The 27,920-nt window shown below is 44.0% G+C and overlaps 3 protein-coding genes and 1 long non-coding RNA gene across 4 annotated transcripts; 2 read left to right on the forward strand and 2 right to left on the reverse strand.

The window, feature by feature from the left end:
- Positions 1 to 688: 688 nt before the first annotated feature.
- Positions 689 to 8,030, reverse strand: ctsl.1 (cathepsin L.1). The gene is made up of 18 exons (XM_037241696.1): positions 8,005 to 8,030; positions 7,781 to 7,885; positions 7,516 to 7,658; positions 7,251 to 7,448; positions 6,995 to 7,186; positions 6,657 to 6,822; positions 6,475 to 6,580; positions 6,298 to 6,391; positions 2,773 to 2,806; positions 2,679 to 2,729; positions 2,455 to 2,559; positions 2,189 to 2,331; positions 1,924 to 2,121; positions 1,668 to 1,859; positions 1,330 to 1,495; positions 1,148 to 1,253; positions 953 to 1,064; positions 689 to 863 (listed from the first exon to the last, which is right to left on the reverse strand). Exons 2-17 carry the CDS (start codon positions 7,878 to 7,880, stop codon positions 965 to 967), a joined length of 2,094 nt encoding a protein of 697 aa, XP_037097591.1. The 5' UTR covers positions 7,881 to 7,885; positions 8,005 to 8,030; the 3' UTR covers positions 689 to 863; positions 953 to 964.
- A 926-nt stretch (positions 8,031 to 8,956) lies between these two features.
- On the reverse strand, positions 8,957 to 14,134 carry vgll2b (vestigial-like family member 2b). The gene is made up of 4 exons (XM_037240991.1): positions 13,800 to 14,134; positions 12,730 to 13,111; positions 10,815 to 11,249; positions 8,957 to 10,418 (listed from the first exon to the last, which is right to left on the reverse strand). Exons 1-4 carry the CDS (start codon positions 13,884 to 13,886, stop codon positions 10,375 to 10,377), a joined length of 948 nt encoding a protein of 315 aa, XP_037096886.1. The 5' UTR covers positions 13,887 to 14,134; the 3' UTR covers positions 8,957 to 10,374.
- Positions 14,031 to 15,915, forward strand: LOC119115997. The gene is made up of 2 exons (XR_005096221.1): positions 14,031 to 14,152; positions 15,642 to 15,915. It is a non-coding gene; the product is annotated as an uncharacterized LOC119115997 (long non-coding RNA).
- A 4,151-nt stretch (positions 15,916 to 20,066) lies between these two features.
- On the forward strand, positions 20,067 to 27,756 carry ythdf2 (YTH N(6)-methyladenosine RNA binding protein 2). Its single transcript, XM_037241628.1, has 5 exons — positions 20,067 to 20,525; positions 21,589 to 21,668; positions 22,738 to 24,435; positions 26,119 to 26,181; positions 26,374 to 27,756. The coding sequence occupies exons 1-5, from the start codon at positions 20,477 to 20,479 to the stop codon at positions 26,395 to 26,397; spliced, it is 1,914 nt and encodes a 637-aa protein (XP_037097523.1). The 5' UTR covers positions 20,067 to 20,476; the 3' UTR covers positions 26,398 to 27,756.
- Positions 27,757 to 27,920: the final 164 nt, after the last annotated feature.

Here is a 27,920-nt window from a genome sequence, read left to right on the forward strand (position 1 = left end):
TGATTAAATAAAATCATTTATATAATCAAAGCAAAACATCTGACTGCACTTTAATGGAAACCAGCCGAAGATGTTAAACTGCTTTTCAGCAGTCAAGTGGCGCCATCTAGCGAGAGTAATCTTTTATTACACTAGTTGATAGAGCTAAAAATGTAGTTTTAAAATATAAATGATAATAATATGGGGTCACTGATGATCCTTCTTCAATGCCTAACAGACTGCTTGGAAAATGGTGATGAGGTCAGCACTTAAGTCACTTGAAATTTTATAAATGAGCTCAACTAGCTGGGGTTTTTTTCATCCGTGTTAAACACCCACTGAAGTGAAACCTTTTTGTCAATTTAGCCACTTAAATTCATGGAGTGTGCCAACAGGAGAATAAATCTTCTTATCATGACAACTAGGGGCAGAGTTAGGAGGAGCTACTTGTAAAGCCCACAGTGTAAGTTTGAACTTAGCCTCCTCGGTGTCATGTAGATAACAAACTTTTTCATTTCAGCACTTTGAAAAATACGTGTTTCTATGTTCTCAACGTCATGTGATATGCACTCGAGTTTCATAGCAGGTAGTAAAATGAAAAGCACTCAAACTCGATTGGCCTTGACAAATGAGATGAATCCTTTCAGGCTTTGCGGTTTTATTTGTGGAAACTTAATAGAGCACAGATGAATGATACCAGAATAAGATCTTAACCTGTTCAAGTCCGATTCTTTTATATAAATTTGAAGAGGGGTACATTTTTGTGATGGTCTTGTAATCAGTTTGATATTTGAAAATTAAAAAAAAGGTCAGAATATACAAAGTACAAGTTTGTTATCAAATCAAATATTGTCTGTGATTTTTCTTCTCCTCTGGCTCCTTCCCTGAGAATCCAAAAAAACAAAACATTATTAATGACAAATTGTAATCGCTTGTGAGCATTTTGGAATTTTTTTTATTTTATTTCTTTTACCTCCAAACGTGTTCACACTAAGGGGTATCTTGCTGCGGTCGCGATTCCACACTGGTTGCGTTTGTTCCGACTCATCATGATGTAGCCCTTGTCTCCCCAATCGAGACCCCAGCTAGATAACATTTAGCCATTAACAATGTAAATAAACTACATACACGAGGACTTGGATAACAATAACACTGGCAAGTAATTTACCTGTTCTTGACCAGCCAGTAGTCTTGTCCGTTGTCCGTGCCGTAACCTACAGCCAGAACTGCGTGGTGCAACTCCGAGCTGCTGCACAGTGGTTCATCGTAGACGCCTGTCAACAAATGCAAAGAGAGTCTCAGATCGAAGTATTTTCTACGTATCACTGGGATCCCATTAATGTCCGTCACCTGATTTGTAAAACTGGAAGGAGACATGCGAAGCATCAATGGCAACCGACACGGGTCCGACCGTAGCCACTGCCTCCTTCAGGGCGCGTTCGTCGCCTTTTTTCACGTCGACGTATCCCGTGCAGGTGGCACCGATGTTGGCCGGGTCGTAGCGGCACTTACCATCCTATTTTGATGAGGGGACAAAAGACGCTGATGCTTAAAAATTTTGACCGGCCGTTCATGAATCTGCCCAAATTCCCAATGGCCGCCGTGGATCGGTCAGGACTCTCTGAATGTCTCTGATACCGGCTAAGTGTAGCTTCTTTGCGCTAATAACCTGAAGGCTTTTAGTTTACCTCAGCCTCGTAAGGATAAGACTCCTCGGTGTCGATTCCCCCGTTTTTCTGGATGTACTGAAAGGCGCCATCCACACGGCCTTCCTTGCAGCCCATGTTGCCAAAGTCACCAGAGCAGTCCACCAACTGCTGCTCGCTCAGAGACACCAACTTGCCCGTTTTCCTGAAGGTCTGACCCTCCAAAGATCCCGTCTGAACAAAGAGGCAATTTTAATCGTCAGAAGGCAATCTGGGAGGCGACTGACATTTTACGTACTGTGCTGAAAGCCCAACAAGAGCCACACTGCTTCTGATCCTTGACATCGGTGACGTATCCCTTGTCTCTCCAGTCCACGGTGCGTGGCAGGTCAGCTTCGTGGAACGACGACAGGAAGGTGGAACCCTCCCGAGGGATAGAAGTGTTGAAGTGCAGCAGGCCCCCCTTGGAAACCAACTGCCTGTACTCTTTGTTTTCCTGATTGGGAAAAAAACGTATTAGTCGTAAGAATTTGCATTTGAAGCGGCTAGCGAGTTTCCCTAACCAGATCCGCGAAGAAGGTCATGCCGAGGCGGTAGGACTTGATGCCCTCCTCGGCTAGCATGTTGTGCATGAGCACCAGTTTGCGATTGTTTAGCCAGATGTCCTTGCGTTCAGATTCTTTTGACGGCGAACTGTAGGACTTCCCTGCCAATCAGAAGAAGAAGAGTTATCGTCGCTGATTCTGATGTGTGTGTCAGGCAAGTTTATTTTTCGATTCGGTTTGTATTCGGTAGCTGGATGCTATGTAAAGACAAATTAATGCCTCACCAAACTTGAGCTTCCATGCGTGGAACTCTAGATCCTCCAGGGAGATGCTCGCACAGCTGGCCACAGCCAGAAAGGCAGCAGAAAGCAGAAGCAGCTTCATCTTGTCTGACATGAAATGGAAAAAAATTTTAAAATCTTTTTTTAAGTTGCTGTAGTAAAGGACGATGTTAGGTCAAAGGTCACCCGCCAGCACTGTGTGTGTGTGCGCTTTTGGAGCTGCTTACCTGCCTCGGTGTGTGTGTTTGTGTCGATAACTGCAATGTAACCAGGAATTTAGGCATCAGGACATTTTCTTATATAGCTCACTTTTTACATGACCTGCGGTGTGTCCAGTCAGGTGGCTGTCAGCAGCCTATAAAAATCAATCATGGAAATGGGGAAATGAAGCATGACTGGTCGTTGTGGTGCAATTCTTTCAGGAATCTAGAGTAGATTATTAGAAAGTCAGCAGATGTTTCGGTCATTACAGTGAACTATGACTCCAAACCTTTTTTTTTCTCACTTTCAGTTTTGGCAAATGCGGTTGGCATTTCAATTTACTAAAGCATGCCGAGTAAAAAAAAAAAAAAAGCCAGTCTGCATTAGAGTTTATATTCAAATCTGTTAATAGTTTATTTTATAGTCCATCCATCCATCCATCCATCTTCTTCCGCTTATCCGGGGTCGGGTCGCGGGGGCAGCAGCTTCAGGAGGGACTCCCAGACTTCCCTCTCCCCAGCCACTTCATCTAACTCATCCCGGGGGATCCCAAGGCGTTCCCAGGCCAGCTGAGAGACATAGTCTCTCCAGCGCGTCCTGGGTCGTCCCCGGGCTCTCCTACCGGTGGGACATGCCCGGAACACCGCCCCAGGGAGGCGTCCAGGAGGCATCCTGATGAGGTGCCCGAGCCACCTCATCTGGCTCCTCTCAACGTGGAGGAGTAGCGACTCTACTCCGAGTCTCTCCCGGATGACCGAACTTCTCACCCTATCTCTAAGGGAGAGCCCGGACATCCTGCGGAGAAAACTCATTTCGGCCGCTTTTATTTAATAGTGTAGTTTATATTTCTATCTGTGTGGGAAAGGTAGATGGGCTGTTGAATTGGGTCAAGTACAACACTGTAGCTCTTGTTTTGCTAAAAAAAAAAAAAAATCCCATAAACGTCAACGTCTGCTTTATGAGCAATGAAGAAAGTTGCAGAATTCCGAGACTTCCCCCAGTAGTGTACATTTTTCTTTTCCCACATCCTTTTTCTACTTCTCACTTGCACGACAGTGATGAGAACTGGTTTGCTATTGTGAAAATGAAACATTAACTTTGTGGGAGTCAAGTTGCAAGGTTGTGATAATTATGCAATCCTTCTGCCCAGAATTGAAACGCACAAATTAAACCGGCTTTGTCGTGTTTTCTTACCTTATAAGTTATAGAAATCGTGTTGTTTCTCAAATATTTCTTTTTATGATTTTGATTGTATTGTAGCCCGCAGTATCATCATTGCAATGTTACAAATTGATCAACAGAGGGCAGCATTTCACCTTTAGTGTAGTTGCACTGAAACCCATTCAATATTGGTTGAATTTGCAAAGCAATCTCAATCAAAATATTTATTGTATTTTAATTTTCCTCTGGATTGCGTAATAAACATAATTGTTATGAATGTCATGTTGTGTTTATGATTACGTGATAATAATTATGTCGACATAGCAACAGCAAAATACATCCCAGCAAGTCCGGTGTGAAATGTACAAACCTCAAGTCAAGTGTAAAAAGGCACTATAAATGCTTGGACCAGTGATGGCTAACTCATTTAATTTCATTACCGTATGTATTTGCCCAGCTTAGAGCCAATCACATAGTTGGCTGCGTCCAAACGCATGCTTGCAAGCAGGGTAGGATTCACACATAGCAGCCGCTAAATTGTGACAGTGGCCCAGACGGGCATAATCTGATTATCGGATCAATAACACAACAACATTGGGCACATAGCTGGCATGCTCGGCGTCGTCTCCGGTTCCGCATAGTTGGCATTCGGCGCTCGTTGCCACTTTATAGGTCACAAAGTGTGAATGCAAACAGGAATTCAAAATGGAGATAGGAGGCCAGCATCTACGTTTCTCTGTTGGGATTGCGGCGAAAGATTTCCAAGCACAATTTAGGCAGAGAGTGTGTTTGTACTTTGATCTGTACGTGTGTTTGTTTGGAGCGCTCATGATTCAATCCATCAGGCGGAATCGGCCCCGGCATCTCCCCGCATGTTGTTCGCCAGCGCTCGGTAGAAGCCTTTCAGTCAATCAAGCGTGAATTCCCAACACAATGACATGCAAAATGCTTTGTCGGGGTGTAATTGGCTGATTTTTCCTCTTTTTGTTGTTTTCTCACATTGTGCCTCCTTCACTTAATAAGCGGGTGTACTGTTCATGATAAATGCATAGCTTGGATAAAGGAAGAGGATGGAGAGATCAAGCAAGGAGGGATGGGATTGATAGACGATCGATGCCACCGCGGGATTTTACTTGTTCATGCACCTGAATAGAAATGCAAAACAGCAGGGGAAAAGAATATAACCTAAAATTTGAATGCACCTGCAGGAGTACAGTTCCTCATTCCGACAAAAAATATACCTCCAAAGTCAAAGCAAAATTTGAGCTTTTCCTCATATTTCTTCCTAAAAATTGGTGATTTTCCGCGGAACTTTATCTTCATAAGTATAGCACTGTAGATGTAGAATGCCTTTTTTTTTCTTCACTTGATTTCTTATTGCACTGTCCAGCACGGTGACGCCAAGTCTTGTCCAGCAGAGAGCGACATCTATTTGTCACAATTAAACTCGATTATAATGGTCGTTCAGTCGGATTGATTGATTGATTGATTGATTGATTGATTGATTGATTGATTGAATAAAATTTATATAATCAAAGCAAAACATCTGACTTTGCACTTTGATGGAAACCAGCCCGAAGATGTTAAACTGCTTTTCAGCAGTCAAGTGGCGCCATCTAGCGAGGGTAATCTTTTATTACACTAGTTGATAGAGCTAAAAATGTAGTTTTAAAATATAAATAATAATAATATGGGGTCACTGATGATCCTTCTTCAATGCCTAACAGACTGCTTGGAAAATGGTGATGAGGTCAGCACTTAAGTCACTTGAAATTTTATGAATGAGCCCAACTAGCTGGGGTTTTTTTCATCCGTGTTAAACACCCACTGAAGTGAAACCTTTTTGTCAATTTAGCCACTTAAATTCATGGAGTGTGCCAACAGGAGAATAAATCTTCTTATCATGACAACTAGGGGCAGAGTTAGGAGGAGCTACTTGTAAAGCCCACAGTGTAAGTTTGAACTTAGCCTCCTCGGTGTCATGTAGATAACAAACTTTTTCATTTCAGCACTTTGAAAAATACGTGTTTCTATGTTCTCAACGTCATGTGATATGCAATCGAGTTTCATAGTAGGTAGTAAAATGAAAAGCACTCAAACTCGATTGGCCTTGACAAATGAGATGAATCCTTTCAGGCTTTGCGGTTTTATTTGTGGAAACTTAATAGAGCACAGATGAATGATACCAGAATAAGATCTTAACCTGTTCAACAAGTCCGATTCTTTTATATAAATTTGAAGAGGGGTAAATTTTTGTGATAAAGGTCTTGTAATCAGTTTGATATTTGAAAATTTAAAAAAAAAGGTCAGAAGATACAAAGTACAAGTTTATCAAATCAAATATTGTCTGTGATTTTTCTTCTCCTCTGGCTCCTTCCCTGAGAATCCAAACAAACAAAACATTATTAATGACAAATTGTAATCGCTTGTGAGTATTTTGGGATTTTTTAATTTTATTTCTTTTACCTCCAAACGTGTTCACACTAAGGGGTAGCTTGCTGCGGTCGTGATTCCACACTGGTTGCGTTTGTTCCGACTCATCATGATGTAGCCCTTGTCTCCCCAATCGAGACCCCAGCTAAATAACATTTAGCCATTAACAATGTAAATAAACTACATACAGGAGGACTTGGATAACAATAACACTGGCAAGTAATTTACCTGTTCTTGACCAGCCAGTAGTCTTGTCCGTTGTCCGTGCCGTAACCTACAGCCAGAACTCCGTGGTCCAACTCCGAGCTGCTGCACTGTGGCTCATCGTAGACGCCTGTCAGCAAATGCAAAGAGAGTCTCAGATTGAAGTATTTTCTACGTATCACTGGGATCCCATTAATGTCCGTCACCTGATTCGTAAAGCTGGAAGGAGGCATGCGAAGCATCAATGGCAACCGACACGGGTCCGACCGTAGCCACTGCCTCCTTCAGGGCGCGTTCGTCGCCTTTTTTCACGTCGACGTATCCCGTGCAGGTGGCACCGATGTTGGCCGGGTCGTAGCGGCACTTTCCATCCTATTTTGATGAGGGGACAAAAGACGCTGATGCTTAAAAATTTTGACCGGCCGTTCATGAATCTGCCCAAATTCCCAATGGCCACCGTGGACCGGTCAGGACTCTCTGAATGTCTCTGATACCGGCTAAATGTAGCTTCTTTGCGCTAATAACCTGAAGGCTTTTAGTTTACCTCAGCCTCGTAAGGATAAGACTCCTCGGTGTCGATTCCCCCGTTTTTCTGGATGTACTGAAAGGCGTCATCCATAAGGCCTCCCATGCAGCCCATGTTGCCAAAGTCACCAGAGCAGTCCACCAACTGCTGCTCGCTCAGAGACACCAACTTGCCCGTTTTTCTGAAGGTCTGACCCTCCAAAGATCCCGTCTGAACAAAGAGGCAATTTTAATCGTCAGAAGGCAATCTGGGAGGCGACTGACATTTTACGTACTGTGCTGAAAGCCCAACAAGAGCCACACTGCTTCTGATCCTTGACATCGGTGACGTATCCCTTGTCTCTCCAGTCCACGGTGTGTGGCAGGTCAGCTTCGTGGAACGACGACAGGAAGGTGGAACCCTCCCGAGGGATAGAAGTGTTGAAGTGCAGCAGGCACCCTTTGGAAACCAACTGCCTGTACTCTTTGTTTTCCTGATTGGTAGAAAAACGTATTAGTCGTAAGAATTTGCATTTGACGCGGCTCGCGAGTTTCCCTAACCAGATCCGCGAAAAAGGTCATGCCGAGGCGGTAGGACTTGATGCCCTCCTCGGCTAGCATGTTGTGCATGAGCACCAGTTTGCGATTGTTTAGCCAGATGTCCTTGCGTTCAGATTCTTTTGACGGCGAACTGTAGGACTTCCCTGCCAATCAGAACAGAAGAGTTATCGTCGCTGATTCTGATGTGTGTGTCAGGCAAGTTTATTTTTCGATTCGGTTTGTATTCGGTAGCTGGATGCTATGTAAAGACAAATGAATGCCTCACCAAACTTGAGCTTCCATGCGTGGAACTCTAGATCCTCCAGGGAGATGCTCGCACAGCTGGCCACAGCCAGAAAGGCAGCAGAAAGCAGAAGCAGCTTCATCTTGTCTGACATGAAATGGAAAAAAAATTTAAAATCTTTTTTTAAGTTGCTGTAGTTAAGGACGATGTTAGGTCAAAGGTCACCCGCCAGCACTGTGTGTGTGTGCGCTTTTGGAGCTGCTTACCTGCCTCGGTGTGTGTGTTTGTGTGTTTGTGTCGATAACTGCAATGTAACCAGGAATTTAGGCATCAGGACATTTTCTTATATAGCTCACTTTTTATATGACCTGCGGTGTGTCCAGTCAGGTGGCTGTCAGCAGCCTATAAAAATCAATCATTGAAATGGGGAAATGAAGCATGACTGGTCGTTGTGGTGCAATTCTTTCGGGAATCTAGAGTAGATTATTAGAAAGTCAGCAGATGTTTCGGTTATTACAGTGAACTATGACTCCAAACTGTTTTTTTTCTTTTTTTTCTCACTTTCAGTTTTGGCAAATGCGGTTGGCATTTCAATTTACTAAAGCATGCCGAGTAAAAAAAAAAAAAAGCCAGTCTGCATTAGAGTTTATATTTAAATCTGTTAATAGTTTATTTTATAGTGTAGTTTATACTTATATCTGTGTGGAAAAGGTAGATGGGCTGTTGAATTGGGTCAAGTACAACACTGTAGCTCTTGTTGTTTTGCTAAAAAAAAAAAAAAAATCCCATAAACTGTTATGAGCAAGGAAGAAAGTTGCAGAATTCCGAGACTTCCCCCAGTAGTGTACATTTTTCTTTTCCCACATCCTTTTTCTACTTCTCACTTGCACGACAGTCATGAGAACTAGTTTGCTATTGTGAAAATGAAACATTAACTTTATGGGAGTCAAGTTGCAAGGTTGTGATAATTATGCAATCCTTCTGCCCAGAATTGAAACGCACAAATTAAACCGGCTTTGTCGTGTTTTCTTACCTTATAAGTTATAGAAATCGTGTTGTTTCTCAAATATTTCTTTTTATGATTTTATTGTAGCCCGCAGTATCATCATTGCAATGTTACAAATTGATCAACAGAGGGCAGCATTTCACCTTTAGTGTAGTTGCACTGAAACCCATTCAATATTGGTTGAATTTGCAAAGCAATCTCAATCAAAATATTTATTGTACTTTAATTTTCCTCTGGATTGCGTAATAAACATAATTGTTATGAATGTCATGTTGTGTTTATGATTACAACGTGATAATAATTATGTCCGCATAGCAACAGCAAAATACATCCCAGCAAATCCGGTGTGAAATGTACAAACCGCAAGTCAAGTGTAAAAAGGCACTATAAATGCTTGGACCAGTGATGGCTAACTCATTTAATTTCATTACCGTATGTATTTGCCCAGCTTAGAGCCAATCACATAGTTGGCTGCGTCCAAACGCATGCTTGCAAGCAGGGTAGGATTCACACATAGCAGCCGCTAAATTGTGACAGTGGCCCAGACGGGCATAATCTGATTATCGGATCAATAACACAACAACATTGGGCACATAGCTGGCATGCTCGGCGTCGTCTCCGGTTCCGCATAGTTGGCATTCGCCGCTCGTTGCCACTTTATAGGTGACAAAGTGTGAATGCAAACAGGAATTCAAAATGGAGACAGGAGGCCAGCTTCATCACATCTATGTTTCTTTGTTGGGATTGCGGCAAAAGATTTCCAAGCACAATTTAGGCAACAACAATTGTTTGAAGTGACAATTTTTATGCTCAAACATTAACTTGAAGTTGGGGGGTGCACATTTTTGTTAGTCTATTTTTTTTTTTTTAAATTGAAGGATGATGACAACATATGGAAAGTTCTCAACTCAATTATTTGATCAATGACTTATTTTGCTGCTTTACCATAAAAATATTTATTGACATCACAATCTTTTTGGACACAAAATAAATGGAGAAAGAAATAACACGCACAAAAGAAACGAAAGGCTCCTGATTGAAACAAGGGAGGATTAAATGCGACAAATCCAAAGAACATAAAAAAAAATTGTGACCTCTCCCTTAAATGATCACAATGGCCACAAAGAAATCCTTGTGTGACATCTCTTTGGAACAAAGCAAGAAACCCAACCACAATCTTAGCAGAAGCACTGGCCTATATAGCAAACAATTCAAATAAAACACCAATAAATACAAACACCATCTCTTCAGTAACAAAGTAAAAATCCCCATCTTCTCAAATGAAATTTTGGCTAATGGCAAATCAAAAGCTTGAAATGGAGATAACCAGGCACATTGGAACGACCCCCCCACCCACACCCCAAGTCCATCCCTTGATCAACGAAAGTCTGTTTTTCTGGGTCCAACATGGCGTCTCCCTGTGCCAGGGTCTGCCTCCGGAGAGGGACATGGCGAAGGCGGTCCAGATTATGCGTTATCTCCATGGTGCACTCGCATCCACCAGGAGCCAGGCTGTCAGGGGAGGCCAGTTGTGTGTGTTTGTGTGCATGGGATAAAGGGGACACACTTGTTCAATAGCGGAGAAGGTCCAGGGACTAATTGGCTGTGGTCAATGTGAATGTGGGCTTCGTTAGAACCAGTAGAGCTCCTTGCCTTTCTTGTGTTGTTGCAGGCCTGAGAAAGCATAATAGTGATTAGGAGCATGTCGGGAAAAAACCAAGCGCCCGTTGTCATGGAACCTATTTCCGCCGAACGTGCTTTTTAACAAGTGTTGACTGGTGCATTCGCTAGGATTGCGATCGTTTTTGATTTTTTCAAAGGAAAAAATCTAAAATTATATTTTTTAAAAATGTGTGAATTCATGGGTTACAATTGTGCAGTGGCAGTTTGAGTTGTATTACAACCCATCACCACTAGATGGCAGAAATATCTTACAAAGTGTTATACTGCCCTATACAATGCGAGTACGCCTGACATTTTTTAATGGATTTGGAATGAAATGCAGAAAACATCAATTTCATACATCAATAATAGTAAAATTATAAGTTTATAAGTCATGTTTTCATTTACCTGCATCCATGTTGAGGGCCAGTGTCTGCCCGACGTCCCCCGGAGGTAGCAGGCCGGGCCAAGTGGCCGTGGGCTCCAGCTTGCTTACTTCGTAGTGGCTCGGCAAGGTGGACAAGTGGGCCGGCCGAACAGTGGGCATGAGCAGGGGCCCGTAGTGGGGCTCCAAAGTGGAAGGCGAGTACAGTTCGTGGAGAGGCCTTGGAGGCCCGTAGGCCTGAGCCTGGGTGTAGCCCCAGCTCTCCGCCGGGTGAGGGTGGGGGTGAGCGTGCGGGTGAGAGTGCGGGTGGGGGAGGCCCGGGTGTAGCCCCGACGCGTAGGGGTCCATGGAATAGGAAGGAGCCGCCGTCTCGCAGTGTGCGCGGCTTTGAGGTGATGAGTAGTTACTGTCCCAGAAGGATGGGGGGAAACTCCGTCGGCTGCTCGGTGAAGGTGTGTCTGATGGAGAGACTGTCAATTAGATGGACATCCAGCACTTTCACAAATGTCACTTCATTTGTCAATTTGATCATAAATTGAGTGCAACCCATGGAAAAAGTGCTTCTGTTTGAACAAAAAATAGCCGTGTACCAAACTGAACTGTAGCCTGGTGGAAACGAGGCTTAAAAAGAGAAGCGGGTGCGTGGCGAATTGTAGATGGCAGTCACATGATGGCTTAGCCCTCTTGCCCAGATATCTTCCCCATTGGATCATACTGTCACACTGCGCTAGCTCCAACAAGACACAGAAATAAACACAAGCACATGTAGCTTGCGAGGGCGCCTATATCCCAGAGCGCCATCTATATAAGGCAGACGGCGTGACCTAGAGGCAGCCCCGAGAGTCTTAAATCACCGTCCACGGTGACATCTCGCACTATCATGTCAACTCGGTCCTCATGAAGGTCTTAAAAGACACTCAAGCGCGCACAACAGTGACCCTATGCGAGCACCGGCTGCCCCTCTCTTCAGTGCCCTGCACCCCCACCTGTTGGTTTTTTTTTTTGCGCCCTCTCACCCCTCCTCGTCCTGCTCCTCCTCGCCCTTGACAGAATGTTAGCGGGCCGTTATACGTTTTCAGCAGTAGACTTTTATATTTAGATATTCCTCTGGAAAAGAGATACGGCGTGGCGCTGCGAGGGGTAGTGTCCGATCACATGGCGTATAAATCTGACAGCGGCCATTGTGGGGGGGCGAGGGGGGGTGACGTCTTTGAAGGAGGATACGCCCGCCGCGGGGCTTTGTGCTGAGCGCCGTGGACAAACTTAGCATCTGTTGTGAGGCAGGACGTGCGTTGTATTGACATGACGCGTCACTAAAGTGTGGTCCGAAAGGCCGCATGCAGGTGGGCTGACCAGTGATGCAATGGCGAGTGCGACTTTAAACATCATTTGGATATTTTAAAGGTGCTGCGGCACCTTGTGACACAAGTGAAATGAGCCTTAATTTTTAGCCAGGAAAAAAATAAAAAATATAACATGTATAATAAAAAAATATATCATATAAAAGATATAATATATATATAATATATAGGTTTGACTCTTTTTCGAGGGAAAAATAATTTAACTCTCCAGCTGTGATCAGTCTTGACTTTCCACCGCGTTACCCTGAGGCCACCCTTGAATTTACTCAGCTCGCGTGAACCTCATTACCTCTGACCTCTCATACTGAGAATAGTTCCAAATAACACCTGTCTGATGCTCATCCTGTGTGGTCCAAAAAGATACCATGCAGGCGAATCTGCCACCTTTCAAATGTAGCATCTGTGAGGCTGCTAGGTCATATTGACATTATGCATGAAGACAAAGTGAGGTCAGAATGACCAGCATAAAATAGTCTTTAATATGCCTCAAAAATGTGAATCTACTAATTTACAGGAACTGGAATTGACCTGTAAATAGTCGTTTTAAATTCATGTATAATCCAAACGTCCACCATACCTGCAGTACCGGCGACCTGTTGCTCCGCAGCGCGCCGCTTTCCCTCGCCGTCCATATAGGAGCTGAGAGCTCGAGAGAAATGCTCATCCACCACGCTGCTGATGTCCCCCTGGTAGTAAGTGAAAAGCACGCAACGGGAATTCAGGTACTCAGCGTCGGGGCCATCCTGCTTGCTCTTGGGGCCCTCGTCGGGACGCGGGGCCGCCGACGTGTAGGAGGAAGATGAGGCGGAAGAGGAAGAAGAAGAAGATGAGGCGGCCGAAGACGACGAGGTCGGCGGTCCGCCGACGCTGCCCTGGACGGCGGACATTCCCTCGGGACGTCTAGGAGTGTCCATAAAATCCCGGCACGGAGGTGAGGTGCTACTCACACCACTGGGAGTCTGACAACAATGAGAAGAGATGGGACAGGTGTCATAGATATCCATTTCCAGATTTATAGACCAACTGTGTGTTGTCAAGTCAGTAAAGTCGGACACTGGATTTTGAATGTTAGCTATCAATTTCACATTGCAGTTTGCAAGACAAAATGTGCATTTTGTGTCACATAAAAATACAGCGAAAAGTAAACCAGAAATGTTTGCGTGCGTCGCTCAAGTCACTTCTACATAGAGTTTATGGAGAGCTAGGTGCTACTTACTTACGCCGCCGCACCAGCTAGTAATTAACAAGCTTCCGCTGGCTACTAGTGAGGCTAAACACCAGCTCTATATATATATATATATATATATATATATATATATATATATATATAAAATAGTAATTTATATGAGCGTAGAGATATGCACAAAGTACTATAGCCTTACATATAGATATTTTTTTCATATTTAGTATTACCTCCAAAGTATATTTATGCAACTAACATTTTTGCAACTCAACCTGCAAAGCAATACTTGAAACTTGAAAAGTGTGGGGGGATGAACATTTTTTTTATCCACACTACAATTCAGGCTGAGAATACAATTGAGATAACACATTCATTCATTCATTCATTTTCTGGACAGTTCATCCCTTTTGTATACTACTACTACTACTAATAATAATTATGATCATAATTTTTTTTTTTTTTACCTGTAGCGTGTTGATGAAAGCAGGAGCGCTGGTTGCGTACGAGGCGTAATGTCCATAGGCTGGGTACATAACATCCAAACAGCTCATGGTAAACCAGCGCAGTCTTCTTCACTCTTGTGCTGAATGCCACTTTTCCCAGCAAGACGGCGACAACATTCCACTTTGCCTGCGTTGTGTGTGTGTGTGCAGGCTGGAGAGGCAACCCGAGAAGACGGCGGCGGAGCAGAGAGCGGCAGCCTGAATGGACATGCGGTCGCCGCCGCTCAAGGAGCACACTTAAGTGTGCGCAAATGCGTGCGGGTGTGCACGGGCGCCACAACAGCTGCGGCGGCAAAATGTGTTGGGCGCTGAGGGTAAGTAGGACTGTCCTGTACATCTCTGCGCCAACTCCTCCCACTTTGCGGACCACCAACCAACCACCAACACTGATCCCATTGCATTCCGAATACCTTCTGTTCATTTTGAAAATGGACTGGAATGCCAAGTGTGCAAATTACACGATTGTTTCACTCCATTTTTTTAGAATGAGAGAGACACAAGTTTTGTGATTTTTTTTTAAATTTTTTATATGCACCGATTCCGAAGGTGCCCTCGTTTTTTCTCTCAACACATCAGGTGTTCATAAAATGACAATAATATGTAATCTAGTATTTGGGAATGATATTAAAATCACAACAGGTAACATTCTTTTCAGGAATGTCGTAGCTATTATAGGTCAAACCTAAAAACACAAAATGATAACTCAAAAACATATGCTAGAAAAAAATAGTAAAGATGTTTTTTTTTTTAAAATCAGTCTGAAAGCTCTGATTGAAAATTTTCTTGTATATTTAAATGACCAAAAAAAAACAACTAATCAGAAAGGACAGCTAGTATTTTTCATTATTTAATCAAACAATTCATCCTAGCTGCTCACTGGTCAATTACTCATCACTCAATGAGCTGCTGATTGTGTGGATCAAGCGCTTTATTTCCCTTTGTGTTGTGTGGCCAGCCGAAAGTGTATCCATGCTCTTAAAACAGCCATTGGTTGCCAAGTAAACCTTTGAGCCATCTCAAGTATTTAGTGTGCTCACAGAACCACACGTAGGTGTCAACTATAGGTAGCATACACTGCTCGTACTGTACCAACATGGAGGAGAAAGTCAGCTAGTGCAAATCTATGCTTCAATTATTACCAATTAGTAGTCGTATGGCTACATGGCATATTTTGTACAGGTATTAAAAATGTATTGCTCAATTATGAAAATCCTCATCTGAAGAAAGCAAGTTGCAGTTTTTCTTTTTTTAATTAGAAAAGGCAGCTTTATTAGTAGCCCAACTCTCTTGTTTTAACTGCTATTTGGCCACGCCAGTCTATTTGACGGCCACTTCGGAATGCCCTGGAGGACAGTGCGCAAAATGTGCAGAATTCCATGGACGAGTGTCAAATGAGGTGGAATGTCTCTGATGTATGCCAGTGGACAAGCTTCCTTGGGAAGTTACGTCGTCCCCCTCCTGCTCGCGTCCTCCGCGCCGCAGAACATGACCAACATCTCGCTATGCCGGCGACGTGCATTGTATGAATAGCTGGCGGCGGGTTGTCACCGCGCTAAGGCAGCGGGACAAGCTCCCGAGAGCAATCGTGCAGTTGAATACTGTTTTGCTGTGCAGCTTAGCTTTGCCCGCTTTAGCGTGATGTGAGAGAATAGCGCCAAATTCAGGGGGAGTGATGCAATGCTAAAGCGTTCAGCGTGATCAACAGCTGCAGCTGACGGAAGGCAAGAGATGCCACTAATAGTATTCATGGCAAGGGGCGGACTTTTCACTGCCACTTTCTGACCTCGTTCTTCTTACCAGCAGAATCATGTCTGGACCAGAAGGCCCAGTTGAACAGTTCAATGGATGCCAAAAAATTCGAAACAATCCAAAATGGTTGCTTGTTCTCATACTGTCTAAGCCACGCCCACAACTTTGCCTAGGTCATGTGACAATTAATTGAACTGAATTCAACTAGATAGTGTGCCAAGAGTGCCACAAATATGGAAGGCAGGTCGAAAGGTCACAGTGATATATTGGTCCAAATATGTGTGACAAAAAGACCTGACCAAATGTCAAATAAAAATGATCAAACCAATTAAAAGAGTTTTACTCCTAATTGATTGCTGTTTTCTGCTTGATAATTAATGTTACATCAGAACACTATGTTCAATAATTTGGCTGAGAGTGTGCTTGCTTGCTTTTGCGTGTGTCTACATTTACACGTATATGCCGAAAATAAACAGAGGTTACATCACTCCCTGTGACCCATCCAGACCCCGCCCCTCGTAAAAGCAGTTTGAACGAGCAAACGCTCCCATTGGCTGACGGATCGCAGGCTAGCTGACACATTAACGGCAACCCGGTTTTATTTAGAACTTCATTACGACATCGCTGTTAATAGTTTATACTAGAAATACCCGACTGTGTAAAATGCAGAGACTTTATAAGCATTATAAGAATACTGCAAAAATAAGATTAATGGCGAGTGCAAAGTACAGATGAGTTTGCAGAGACCCAAACTCGAAACCGACCAGCCGAGCCCCTGAAACAACAAGGCCTTTATTAAGGTCTCAGTCTGGCTTAGTCTCAAGGGGGTCAGACCTTGGGATTCCACTGCTGTGTGTGTGTGTGTGTGTATATATGTCCAAGACAGAGATGTACAGCTGCGCACTTCCACACAAACTCTTTTCAGCTGCTCAAAATCATCTCCGCAGTGTCATCGGAAACATGCGCGCACACACACACACATGCAGGGCCACCACATATGGACAGGTCTGGCCTCTCTCATGGCCGTACACAAATGTTGGTGATAAATCCTCGGTGATGTGCAAGTGTGCGGGTATTTTCTTCCCAGGACAACTTCCCCATTGTGCACATAGACTGACAGGCAGAAGCTTCAGTAAAGAAATACAAAAGTACAGTATGTCATGTTCAGGGCAATATGGCTAAAGCAGCAATAATTATAAAAGAAAGCTGAGGGAGTGTCTATAAAATATCCTGCAAAATGACTGCAGAAGAACCGTAACAGAACATCCGCTGTGTCTTTCACACTGAAACAGGATATTGACGCAACTGTCACATAATTTATAATAACTGTCCTGGTTACTTCCAACACAAAGGGGAAGTAGAAATGACCGGTCCAGGGTGTATGCTAAGTCTCGCCCAAAGTTAGCTAGCTGCTATGTATTTGTCACTTGTCACTTCTTTTATGGCTGCCTGACATATCATTTATGAAAAATCTCCTGGTTACTTCCAACACAAAGGGAAGTCGAAGTGATTAACCAGTCCAGGATTTATGCTAACTCTCGCCCAAAGTTAGCTAGCTGCTATATGCCTGTCACTTGTTATCACAGGGAGTTTTATGTCTGCACTTAGACGTCTTCTACTAAACATCCAATTAGACAGCTTTAGTGAAATTCCGTTAGCTTAAGAAGCTAATTAGACAATAATGCAGTAAGGATTTTCTAGCGAGCTTTGTTAGGAAAAGGAGTCAAGCGATGCTAAGCACACCGGTGAGACTCCCAGTCCGAGTTAAATAGCCTGAACGCTTGCAGTTTATTAAAGGCTAACACTTTGAAACGGACAGAATGTGAATTAACAGCATCGTCGGGGAGGCTGACAAGTGCCACATTCCAGACATCCCCTTACTGAAAGTGTCCCGCCGCCAAAGCGGAGATGGGTCACTCCAGTTATGCACGCACACAATCGCAAATTCACACAAACGCACACCAGGATATCATGGCTACACGGGCCCAGGGGGAAAATTATTCAGGCGTATGGTCAACATGCACAGAAAGAGCAACTGAGACATGCGGAATTGTCGCCCTTCTGCCTGACATTTGCGTGCCGCGGGATCGAAGGTGGGGGTTGACGGAGGGTGAAATCACAAATTCGGCATGTCACATGGTCAAAGAGGCAAGATTTACGACAGATCGGGTTCCGCATGGGCAGCATGGTGTTGTGGCCTCAGAATGCTCGGTATGGAAGTGAGATCAGACTCCGGCTTTAGTTTGCACGCGCTCTCTGGCAACTGGTTGAGGATGCGAGTGGCCAAAGCGGTCTGACCCCTCCGTTCAATCCACTCGCCGGTGGGCAGATGTCGCGAAAACAGCACAACTGTACAAAAAATGACGGCAATTCTCGGTAAAAACAACGCAGATTAGTTTATTTTATAAAGCCGTCATTTAGGAACAGAGACTCTTTACTCTTTGCTTTTTCTGTATGGTTTGGTAGCGGCTGACTAAAGATCATAACCACAAGGGGAATTTAATGTTTCTATTGAATAATCAAATAACCCAACATAGCATTTTTATTTGACCTTATTATTTGCCCTTATACCTGCGCCGTTGTGACACTTAAAATTTTTAAATGCATGGAGACTGGTTGAAAACTAGTGCGAGCTCCTTACACACTACATGACAGTTCAGTTACGTCGTTCAACATGCCAATGATGAATCCCATGACTAATTGGGCCACGCTGTCTATTAGAGCTGACGATGCTACGCAAGTATGAATGTAAAATATATAGATATGATTTATTTGGTTCTTCATAGCTATGATTTGCTCATGGGTGACATCATGGAGCCCTACAGTTATTTTTATTGGCCGGGACTCTTCTACGGGCCACGCCACCTGTCCCACTCCGTGGCGGGCAGCTGCCCTCTAGAGAGAGGACAAGTCAAGCACTCAAAAGTGATTGAGAGTTGAAAGGATGAATATGATCCATGCATGCCGTGCCTCCGCTTCTGAGCATGTTCACAAGTCCAAAGGTTTTGCTGCTGCTACCGTGCTGCAGCACTCGCTCTCTGCATATCTACCTTTTTGTTCAATAGCACCAACTGTTGCACAATGTAATTTTCCAACGTGCACGATTGTTCACCCCTGCCGGAGGGTTTGGAGTGTGTGTTTGTGCGTCTGTAAGGGTGGGGTTATTCCTGGCCCGTGTCATGTGTTCTTAGGTGCAATTTAGTCGCATGCCATCTGACCAACCTTTGGCCTCAAGCGGTTCTTAATACAGAAGCTACTAAGGGGGTGAAGTAACATTACAGCAACAACATTTTGGACCACATTTCCAAAATTTGATGAGGCATGATTATTTTGTGACCCCCGTGACCTCGCCCAATATAGTGTGGTACCTCGACTTACAAGCGACCCAGCTCTACAACATCTGAATGCTTTTATTTATTTATGTATGTCTTTTTGTTTTATGTATTGTTAACTTAATGAGTATGCATTTATGTTCTTTTTAAAATATATGCATGTATGTAATTTAATATGTAACTACTGCTCTCCTGGGAGTTATGTTAAATGTTTTTTAAGACATTTTTATATGGTCTGATATGCTGTTCCAATAAAACAAAATAATGGGGAAAAGGTCTGCTCGCTTAGTGCTAACACACAATGCAAATTATGTGTTAAGTGTTAAAGATACAAGCATTGAACCAAAAAAGAACCAACTCGTACAGAAAGAACCTAAATTACTTACACACATTTTATTAATCCTCTACCATGATTAAGATTTTTTCTTTTTTGCATTAAATTAATTACATATTTTGTATGTCTGTACGTAATGCACTGCCCCCTCGTGGCCAATACGCAAACATCGGACACAATGGCCATTCACTTGTGGCATAGGCTAGAAAAAAGTACTACTACGTAAAATTACTGTAGTGTTCCACCCTGTGGAACGAGAACGCTGTTACAAGAAATGTTCGTTTTAGTGGAATAAAGTGTCTGGATAGTTAAGGTACAGCCAGGTTGGATTTTAAATTAATAGAGCCCAACGATAACTGCCCAACAAGCTTCATATGACTAATATATGTGAAGTACTCTTTGACATTACTTGCTATCATGTTGCTTAACAATAATATTGTAATAGAGTATATATGAAAAAATAAAATAAAGTAAAAAAATATTTTATTAGGAAATACGCAGTGTATGTATTTTATATAGTGTTTTACGGTTTATTATTAGTGTTGATATATTTTTTAATAATATGGTTTTGTGAATATTCATACATCAAGTTAAAAGAAAATATATGCAAAAAAATATTTTTTAAAACTTATTTTAATCGTTTCAGACGATATGCCAGAGAAAAAGTAAATACAATATGTATTTCCCGAATCTTCCACAGGAGGCCATCTTGGAGTGAAGGCCCCGTACTGTACTAGTTCTTCCGCGACTCAAGGGGGCGCTCGCTTGTTGTCACTAAACGTCATCTCGGGGCTGACGAGGCCGCCCAGCCATGTTGAGAAGTCTGTCAAGCAAAGTGCAGCCCGCCATTGTGTAGACACCAAGCAGGCTCTGTAGGGAAATAGGAGCGCTCAGCTCTACGCTTCACCCGTAGCTACGCGAAATTCTCCAGCCTGCCGCTCGAAATATATTTGGGCAGTCTGCCGGGGGGGGTTTAAAAAAAAAAAGACATGTCAGCCAGCAGCCTCCTCGAACAGGTAAAGAGAGGTATTTTCTGAAGCGAATTGTCAGCATCGCGCGGCGGCTACGGCTAGCGAGTGATAGCTTAGCTTCGAGAGGCAAAAAGCGGCTGTGGCTAAGTAGTGCAGCAGTAGGCCTTGACCACCTGCTAAACGGAACTGAGCTCAACCTAGTATCTCTTCATCTATTTTTCCCCTTCCTCTTTTCTCATAAATCAAACCTTCATGAATCACCTGGACCCAATCCAGAGACCGAAAGGCCAAGGAAATAAAGGTAAGAGTCTCCCTCCCTTCCGATCACTTATTTGGGACTTGAAAGCTCGGGGTAAACGTGTGCTGGTCGCTTTGAAGCGCCGTCGCCCCTCATTCTCGCCCAACACGCCTGCCATGTACGTCGGGAGTGCTAAACTAGGCCTACGGTGAGTCGACTGTAACGCGGGTTCCCACGTTTCGCTCCGAAAGTTGACTACATGATGCCCATCTGGAGCCCCCTTTTTCCTCGCTAACTCGCTTTGTATCGCGATGACACGTGTGCGAGGGAACCGTCTCGCACACGTTCTCGATCCGTAGCTCACATTGGGAACATGGAGGTTGTTTTAAAATTTCCCGGTGACTTAAATCGTGGCTCGCCGGCTCGGTGAAGTTTATGTGGGAAGCAGCCTTGGCGCTCGTTCGGGACACTTGTTTGCTTAGCCTGCTAGCCGCTAGCTGGTTGCTAGGTTAACCCCGAATGACACGTCTTCTAGACATGGACATTAGATATATAGAGGGAATGGATATTATTATATTTATATTCATAACCGAATGAAATAAAAATACCTAATCAGTGTGAGTCACACGCATACACTCGTATTTGTATAATGGCAACAGCTATTAAAGTATAAACAAGGGAAGCCTTGGGAGGAATTTAAACATTTCAATTTGATTAATTCCACTTAAACAGTAGCAAGGGGCAACAACGTGGACGTGTGAGGCCACCCTAAGCACCTGATCGGGCTAGTACAAATCCCATAAATAAATATGTAAAATGGACATGTTTTTGCTTTATTTGTACTTAATATTCAATATTCCCAGTTTTATATACACAATTTAATTCTTCATAATCCATTTGAAGTGTTGTACACATTTTTACACATCTTATTCATTTCTATACATTTTATTCAATAACAGTTTGTGGTAAGGAGTCAACATACATTCAACAAAATAAATGGAAACAAATATTTAGGACGGTTGAAAACACTTATTTATAACAGCATTTGCTCATGCACATTTGGGAGATGCCTGTGCTAATATAAACTTGGTAACGTGAACTTTTTTGTTGTTGTTGTTTGTTTCAGTGCAAAACGGAGCTGTGACCCAAAAGGATTCCTTGAATGATGATGAGTTTGAGCCTTATCTAAACACTCAGGCCAGACAGGTAAGCGCTATCGCACCTTTTTGCTACTGATAATCTAACTTCATCCACAACCCGCATGTGGGAAGCTCACGCTGCACAACAGCAGTTCCCATTGCAAATGTAAACTGTGAAAATATTTGAAGATGCTGCATTTCCACAAGTAATGTACCACTTGTCAGATCCTATAAGCAAGATATTTAAAGTGTCTGGTCTAAGTACCATAAGACATTATTTTATACACTGAAACAAGAGAAGACAACCAGTATTCCTTTTGCTCGCGAGGAGAATTACGTAGAAGGCCCAGTTACAGTCCTCCACCAATTCTGGACTCCTCTTCCGCTATCTCCTCTTTTTATTATGGGTTGCCCTGGTTACAAGAGGCGTTGCTACACTAAAGGGAGGGGAGATTGTGACTGTAGCAACGCTGCTAGCTAATAATGTTGTGTGGTGCGAGGCCACATGGCCTTGGCCGATCCGTGACCCCAGGAATGCAGAGTCTGTTCTTAGGTGGTTGGCAGCCTCGTTCTCGGCTGCAATCTCCAAACCTGGATGCCGTGTCCCTGTAAAACAATGCTCTAGACTTTCTTGCTACGTTTCACACAATAATAATAATGAGTAAATAATCAGATACCTCTCGTGTATACACTCCAACAAACGTTAAGTAGATGTAAGATAACTTGCATGAAGTCTACTTAAACAATGAATAAATGTGGGATAACTTAAAAACTGTCCCGGTCAACAACAATTTATGAATAGAAACTACAAAGTATAAAAGAGAAAGAACTTCTCTTGAACTAAACAAAGAACAAAGGTGTTCTGTTCATAACTAGTGAGGGCCTCTCACAGTTAAGAAAAGGAAGGGAGTATAAGAACTCCTTAAAGCTAGACAGATATATTGGCTTGAGCGAAGATATGAGACCTCCGGTTCAGGCCGACCAGCGCTTCTGCGAAACTAATTCTTCTAACATAAAGACAAATGGTGCAGCTGCACACGCAGATTATCTAGCAATACTCCCAGTCTTAATATATACTACGTGATCCTCTCTGCTATGACTAAATGTAACTAAAAACACCTTGTTTGTCCCCTCAGAGCAATGCCTATACGGCCATGTCGGACTCCTACATGCCCAGCTATTACAGCCCCTCCATTGGATTTTCCTACTCCCTCAACGAGGCAGCATGGTCTACCGGCGGGGACCCTCCTATGCCTTATCTGGCCTCCTATGGACAGCTAAGCAACGGGGAGCCCCACTACCTCCCAGACGCCATGTTCGGGCAGCCGGGCCCTTTGGGAAGCAACCCCTTCATGGGCCAGCACGGTTTCAACTTCTTCCCCAGCAGCATCGATTTCTCGGCGTGGGGGAACAGCAGCTCTCAGGGACAGTCGGGCACGCCGCAGAGCTCCGGCTACAGCAGCAGCTATGCCTACGCTCCCAGTTCCCTGGGAGGGGCCATGATTGACGGACAGTCCCCCTTTGCGCCCGCTGCCAATGAACCCCTCAACAAGGCGCCCGGTATGAACAGCCTGGACCAGGGCATGGCCGGCTTAAAGATCGGCAGCGCGTCTCCCGGGGGCGGAGGGGACCTGGCTCCCAAGGTGATCGGCTCCGGCTTACCGGGAGGGGGCCCTCTGGGTCCCGTGTCTAATGTTGGACCCCCCAGCATGCCCCCCGTCTCGATCGCCCCCGCCAAGCCCGCCTCCTGGGCGGACATTGCCAGCAAGCCAGCCAAGCCACAGCCCAAGCTGAAAACCAAGGGTGGCATGGCCGGGACCAATTTGCCGCCTCCGCCCATTAAACACAACATGGACATCGGCACGTGGGACAACAAGGGCCCCGTGCCCAAAGCGGTCACGCCTCAGCAGGTGCCCCCGATTCCCAGCAACGGGCAGCAACCCAACCAGTCGTCCCCCCAGCCCGGAAGCACGGCAGTGGGCAACCCGCAGATGCCCCTCAGCAACGGACAGCTGGTACCCCCGATTTCCCAGATGGGGCAGCATCAGCTCCCGCCTAGCGGGCAGCCCGGTATGGCTCAAATGCCCCAGCCGCCTCTCTCCCAGGGCCCCCCGCCGCCGCCGAGTCAACAGCAGCAAGCCGCCCAGCCCACCCGCTGGGTGCCCCCGCGGAACCGGGCCAACGGATTCGGGGACGGCGGCGGGACCGGTGCGGGCCAGTCGCCTCCCACCTCCTCCGGGGTGGGTATGGTTCCTGGGGTGTCCTCTGAGCCCCACCCAGTCTTAGAGAAGTTGCGTATGGTCAACAACTACAACCCCAAGGACTTTGACTGGAACCCCAAGCAGGGCCGTGTGTTCATCATCAAGAGCTACTCGGAGGATGACATCCACCGCTCCATCAAGTACAACATCTGGTGCAGTACGGAGCACGGCAACAAGAGGCTGGACGCCGCTTACCGCTCGCTGGGCGCCAAAGGGCCGCTCTACCTCCTGTTCAGCGTCAACGGCAGCGGGCATTTCTGCGGCGTGGCCGAGATGCGCTCGGCAGTGGACTACAACACGTCCGCCGGCGTGTGGTCGCAGGACAAGTGGAAGGGGCGCTTTGACGTGCGCTGGATCTTTGTCAAAGACGTTCCCAACAGCCAGCTGAGACACATCCGACTGGAGAACAACGAGAACAAGCCGGTGACCAACTCTCGGGACACGCAGGAGGTGCCGCTTGACAAGGCGCGGCAGGTGCTCAAGATCATCGCCGGCTACAAACACACCACCTCCATCTTTGACGACTTTTCGCACTACGAGAAGCGTCAGGAAGAAGAGGAGTGTGTGAAAAAGGTAACGTTGACCCCTGGAAGGCAGTGAAACTTGAACTTAGGTTGACATTTGGATGTTAGCGTGAGTGCAGGCGTAGCATGTTACCTAGCAACAGCGAAACAAAACTTAGAATCCCTTCGTCCGTTCATCATGATTGAGTCCAATCAGTGTGTGAATTAAACAAAGTTGAAATTGTCTGTGAAATGAACCGGAGTCAACGCACCCTTGTGCACTTTGGGAATGTGCCAAGTTACCAAGCCTGCAAAAAAAGAATTGGTTACTGTACAAGTTCAAAAATATGTTGAAGACTTGTATCAACTGAGATATGAGCTTTCGGTGAAAGAAAAAATATATAACTAAAGAGTTGTTAAAATATATAGACACACAGATGAGAAAATAGCAAATTTTCTATTAATGAATGACCAGCTGGTTTTGGTTTATAGTTAATATTAAACTGCATAACCGCAGCATTTCCTACTCGAGCAGCATAAGTGCGATCTTTGGACCATGAGGCAAAGTGGCATGGAAACCTTCGTCGTGGTTCTTCTGTTTCTTTTGCGAAAGCCTGCATTGTTAAACGATGGATCAGTAGGAACGGCCAGTGTGGAGTCATTCTTGTTTCTTAAACTGAATTTGAAAAAAAAGTCTGACTCTTGGCAGCAGGCGACGTATGTCAATGTCAGCATTTTTATTTTCTCGCCCCCTTAATTAGTGATTGAACTTGAGTTCACAATGACGTGTTTAATGGTGGCAAGTTGGCTACCGTAGTCATCATGCCAGCAACTTCAAAATTAAAGCATGTCAAAGCAGTGATGTTCATGTCTTCTCTGAAGGCTAAGAATTATTTTGAGGTTGGCCCCCCTCAACGCAATGCATAGCAAAAACAATGACACCCGATTTATTGAGCCAGGAAGCAGCTGTAATAAAAAAAAAAAATCTGATTAAAAGGTCTCGTGCAAATATTTACTATAGTTATGACTTTTGTTCCCGATAGAAATTCATTCCGATTCAGTTCCTGCCACAGTATTGGGGCTTCTTTGGAAACTCCAGACCACCCTCTCGTTTGTAGGGTGGATGCTTTCTTGAGCAATGTGTGGGTTTCTCCTCCAGTCTTATCCCAAGTCTGGTAGAAACAGAGGTTTTTTTTTTTTTATTGTCAAAGCCTCTCCGATTTGTGGATTGAGTGCCAGCGAGTATTTCCATAGCACTCATGGGTAGATTACATGGCCTTGAGTAAAAATCCAGAATTGACTGTGCTATTTATTTAAGGCTCTAAATGAAAAAGAAAGACTGTTTGCTGATGTGTTGAAGCATTTGGCGTTAGTGGAACATGAAGCGAGGTGCCGTCGTATTTTTTTTATATCATGCAATGTTTCTATAACGAATGGATTCAAGACAACGTGTCTGTATCAAAATTGCTCAGTGGAGCCATATACCCATTAAGGGTCCTCTTTTGTGCTTGAAGGCCAGGAACCACAATATGAGGATGATTTTCAGTTTTCAAATGCTGGGAAATCTGTAAAGAGAATATTAGAGCGTATATATTATTTACAGTGAATTGGTTTTAATTGATGAATGTATTTATTGATGGTATGCTTGATGATTTCCCCAATTTGATTCTTCCAAAAGTTTATATAAATTTAAATTTTTTAATGTAAACAAATGATCCAAGTGTTTTCATCACCTGGTGTGTTTTTGTGGCAGGTGGAGGTCCAAGGCAGCGAGCCATATCCCAGCAACCCAAGCAGGAGTCATTACAGGCTGCAGGTAAATTCATTTTGACTCTGTCTTTGTCAAAAAAAAGTCAAATGGAAGTTTACATCACGCACACTGCAGAAATTAAAATTGCATCATCGAAGACAGCGAGCCATTTTGAATACTTCCTCAATATACACTGATGTAGTTTTCCAGAATTTTTGTTGACATTTAAAGTTGACATGTTTTGTTTGTCCTTTCCAGGATCGCCAGGGACGGATCAAGTAACAGTTGGTGCTTTTGTCAAAAGACTGCAAAGCAACCCCCACCACACACCCCTCCCACCGCCAAGCCCCCCCCCCCCACCTACCTGCCCCCCCCCCTCCCCAGCCAGCCATTGCATCATCACATCCACACGTCTCTTTATTAAGAAACCCTAAAACTGAAGAAGGCTGAAGAATTAACCGAGGATGAGAATAAAAACACAATGAAGACTTTATTGATTTCTTTTGACTTTAAAGACTTTGGAACTCGTAGTTTAAAAAAAACAAAACAAAAAAAGAGACAAACTATTATTCCTAGGACTACAACTTAATGCATAGCATCCTTAGGTGAACTCTTGTTTTGCCATTCCACTGCATATGCTTCTTCCCCCAACCTTTTTTTTTTTTTTTTTTTAACAAAATGATCAACTTGACCTTTTTTTTTCTTTTCTTTTTTTTTTTTTTAAACGGTCCAAGGGCGAGTCTGTAATGTTCACATCCACGTTTGCTCGAAATGTTCTCCCAAGTTCACGAGTGGGACTTCTCCTGTGTCTTTTCTGCATCTTCATGTTTTCTGAGGACACATGGAAAAACTGATTTTTCTTTCTCAGCAGGTTTTCATCACAGACACAACCCTGTTCTTAAAAATGTTGCCATCTTGTTTTGGTTTTTGTCCCCTTTGAGCTCTGTCATACCCTCTTGTTCTTTCTCCTGGAGGTGACGTACAGAATAGCTGTCGTTTGTTTTTGCATGCGTCGGGATGAATTGCTTTGAGGATGTCGTAAAGGGAGATGACAAAATGCGGGTCGAGAGTATAAAAGCAGCAGAAAAGGTTAAGTTGAGTATCATTTAAAAGAGGCCCCGCTAACTAACAGTCTTTGTTGGACTTCATTTGCCCGCCTTTTCTTTACCCCCTGGACAGCTTGATTCATTGTTGCGATGGGCTGCGTTCTTTTCGGGGTTCTTTATATTTTTGTTTGTTTCTCCCTTTTCTAACGACAGCGATGCGAGTGGCCTTGCCCCCACTCTTCCTATTAATCAGTTCCAAAGTAATAAATGTGGTATATTAAGCAGAAATGGTGTGTATTCCCCTTGTTTCACTCAATTCAATTGATGAATGTTTTTGATTTATGAAACCCGTCCATCCCAAACATGATTCGGACCACCTTTCCCCACTAACTAACTTGGCCTATCTATGCCACAACATTCCCTGCTGTCCATTTCTGACAGTTTCCCTAAACAACTCCTAATCAAGTTAGCGTCTATCGTTTTGTTTATTTCTTCAGAATGGCATTTTTGGGAAGTTTCAACACAAATAAACAAGATCCTCTTTCAGAACTACTGGCTTTTATTTGTGGCAGAATAAAGATGCTCCACAAAATGACGTTTGCTTTTTTTTTTGTATTTTATTTGACTTATAATTTACTTATGACGGGCCAGTTATGGAGCAAGCAATACCGGATAATTTATCACACTGATGTAGCTCTCTGCAATCCGCCATTTTCTTCTGCCAATTAGCTTGTAGTTTACAGAGCGACCGCAAGAGGG

The sequence above is a fragment of the Syngnathus acus genome, chromosome 22 (assembly GCF_901709675.1).
Source record: "Syngnathus acus chromosome 22, fSynAcu1.2, whole genome shotgun sequence".
Taxonomy (NCBI): Eukaryota; Metazoa; Chordata; class Actinopteri; order Syngnathiformes; family Syngnathidae; genus Syngnathus; species Syngnathus acus.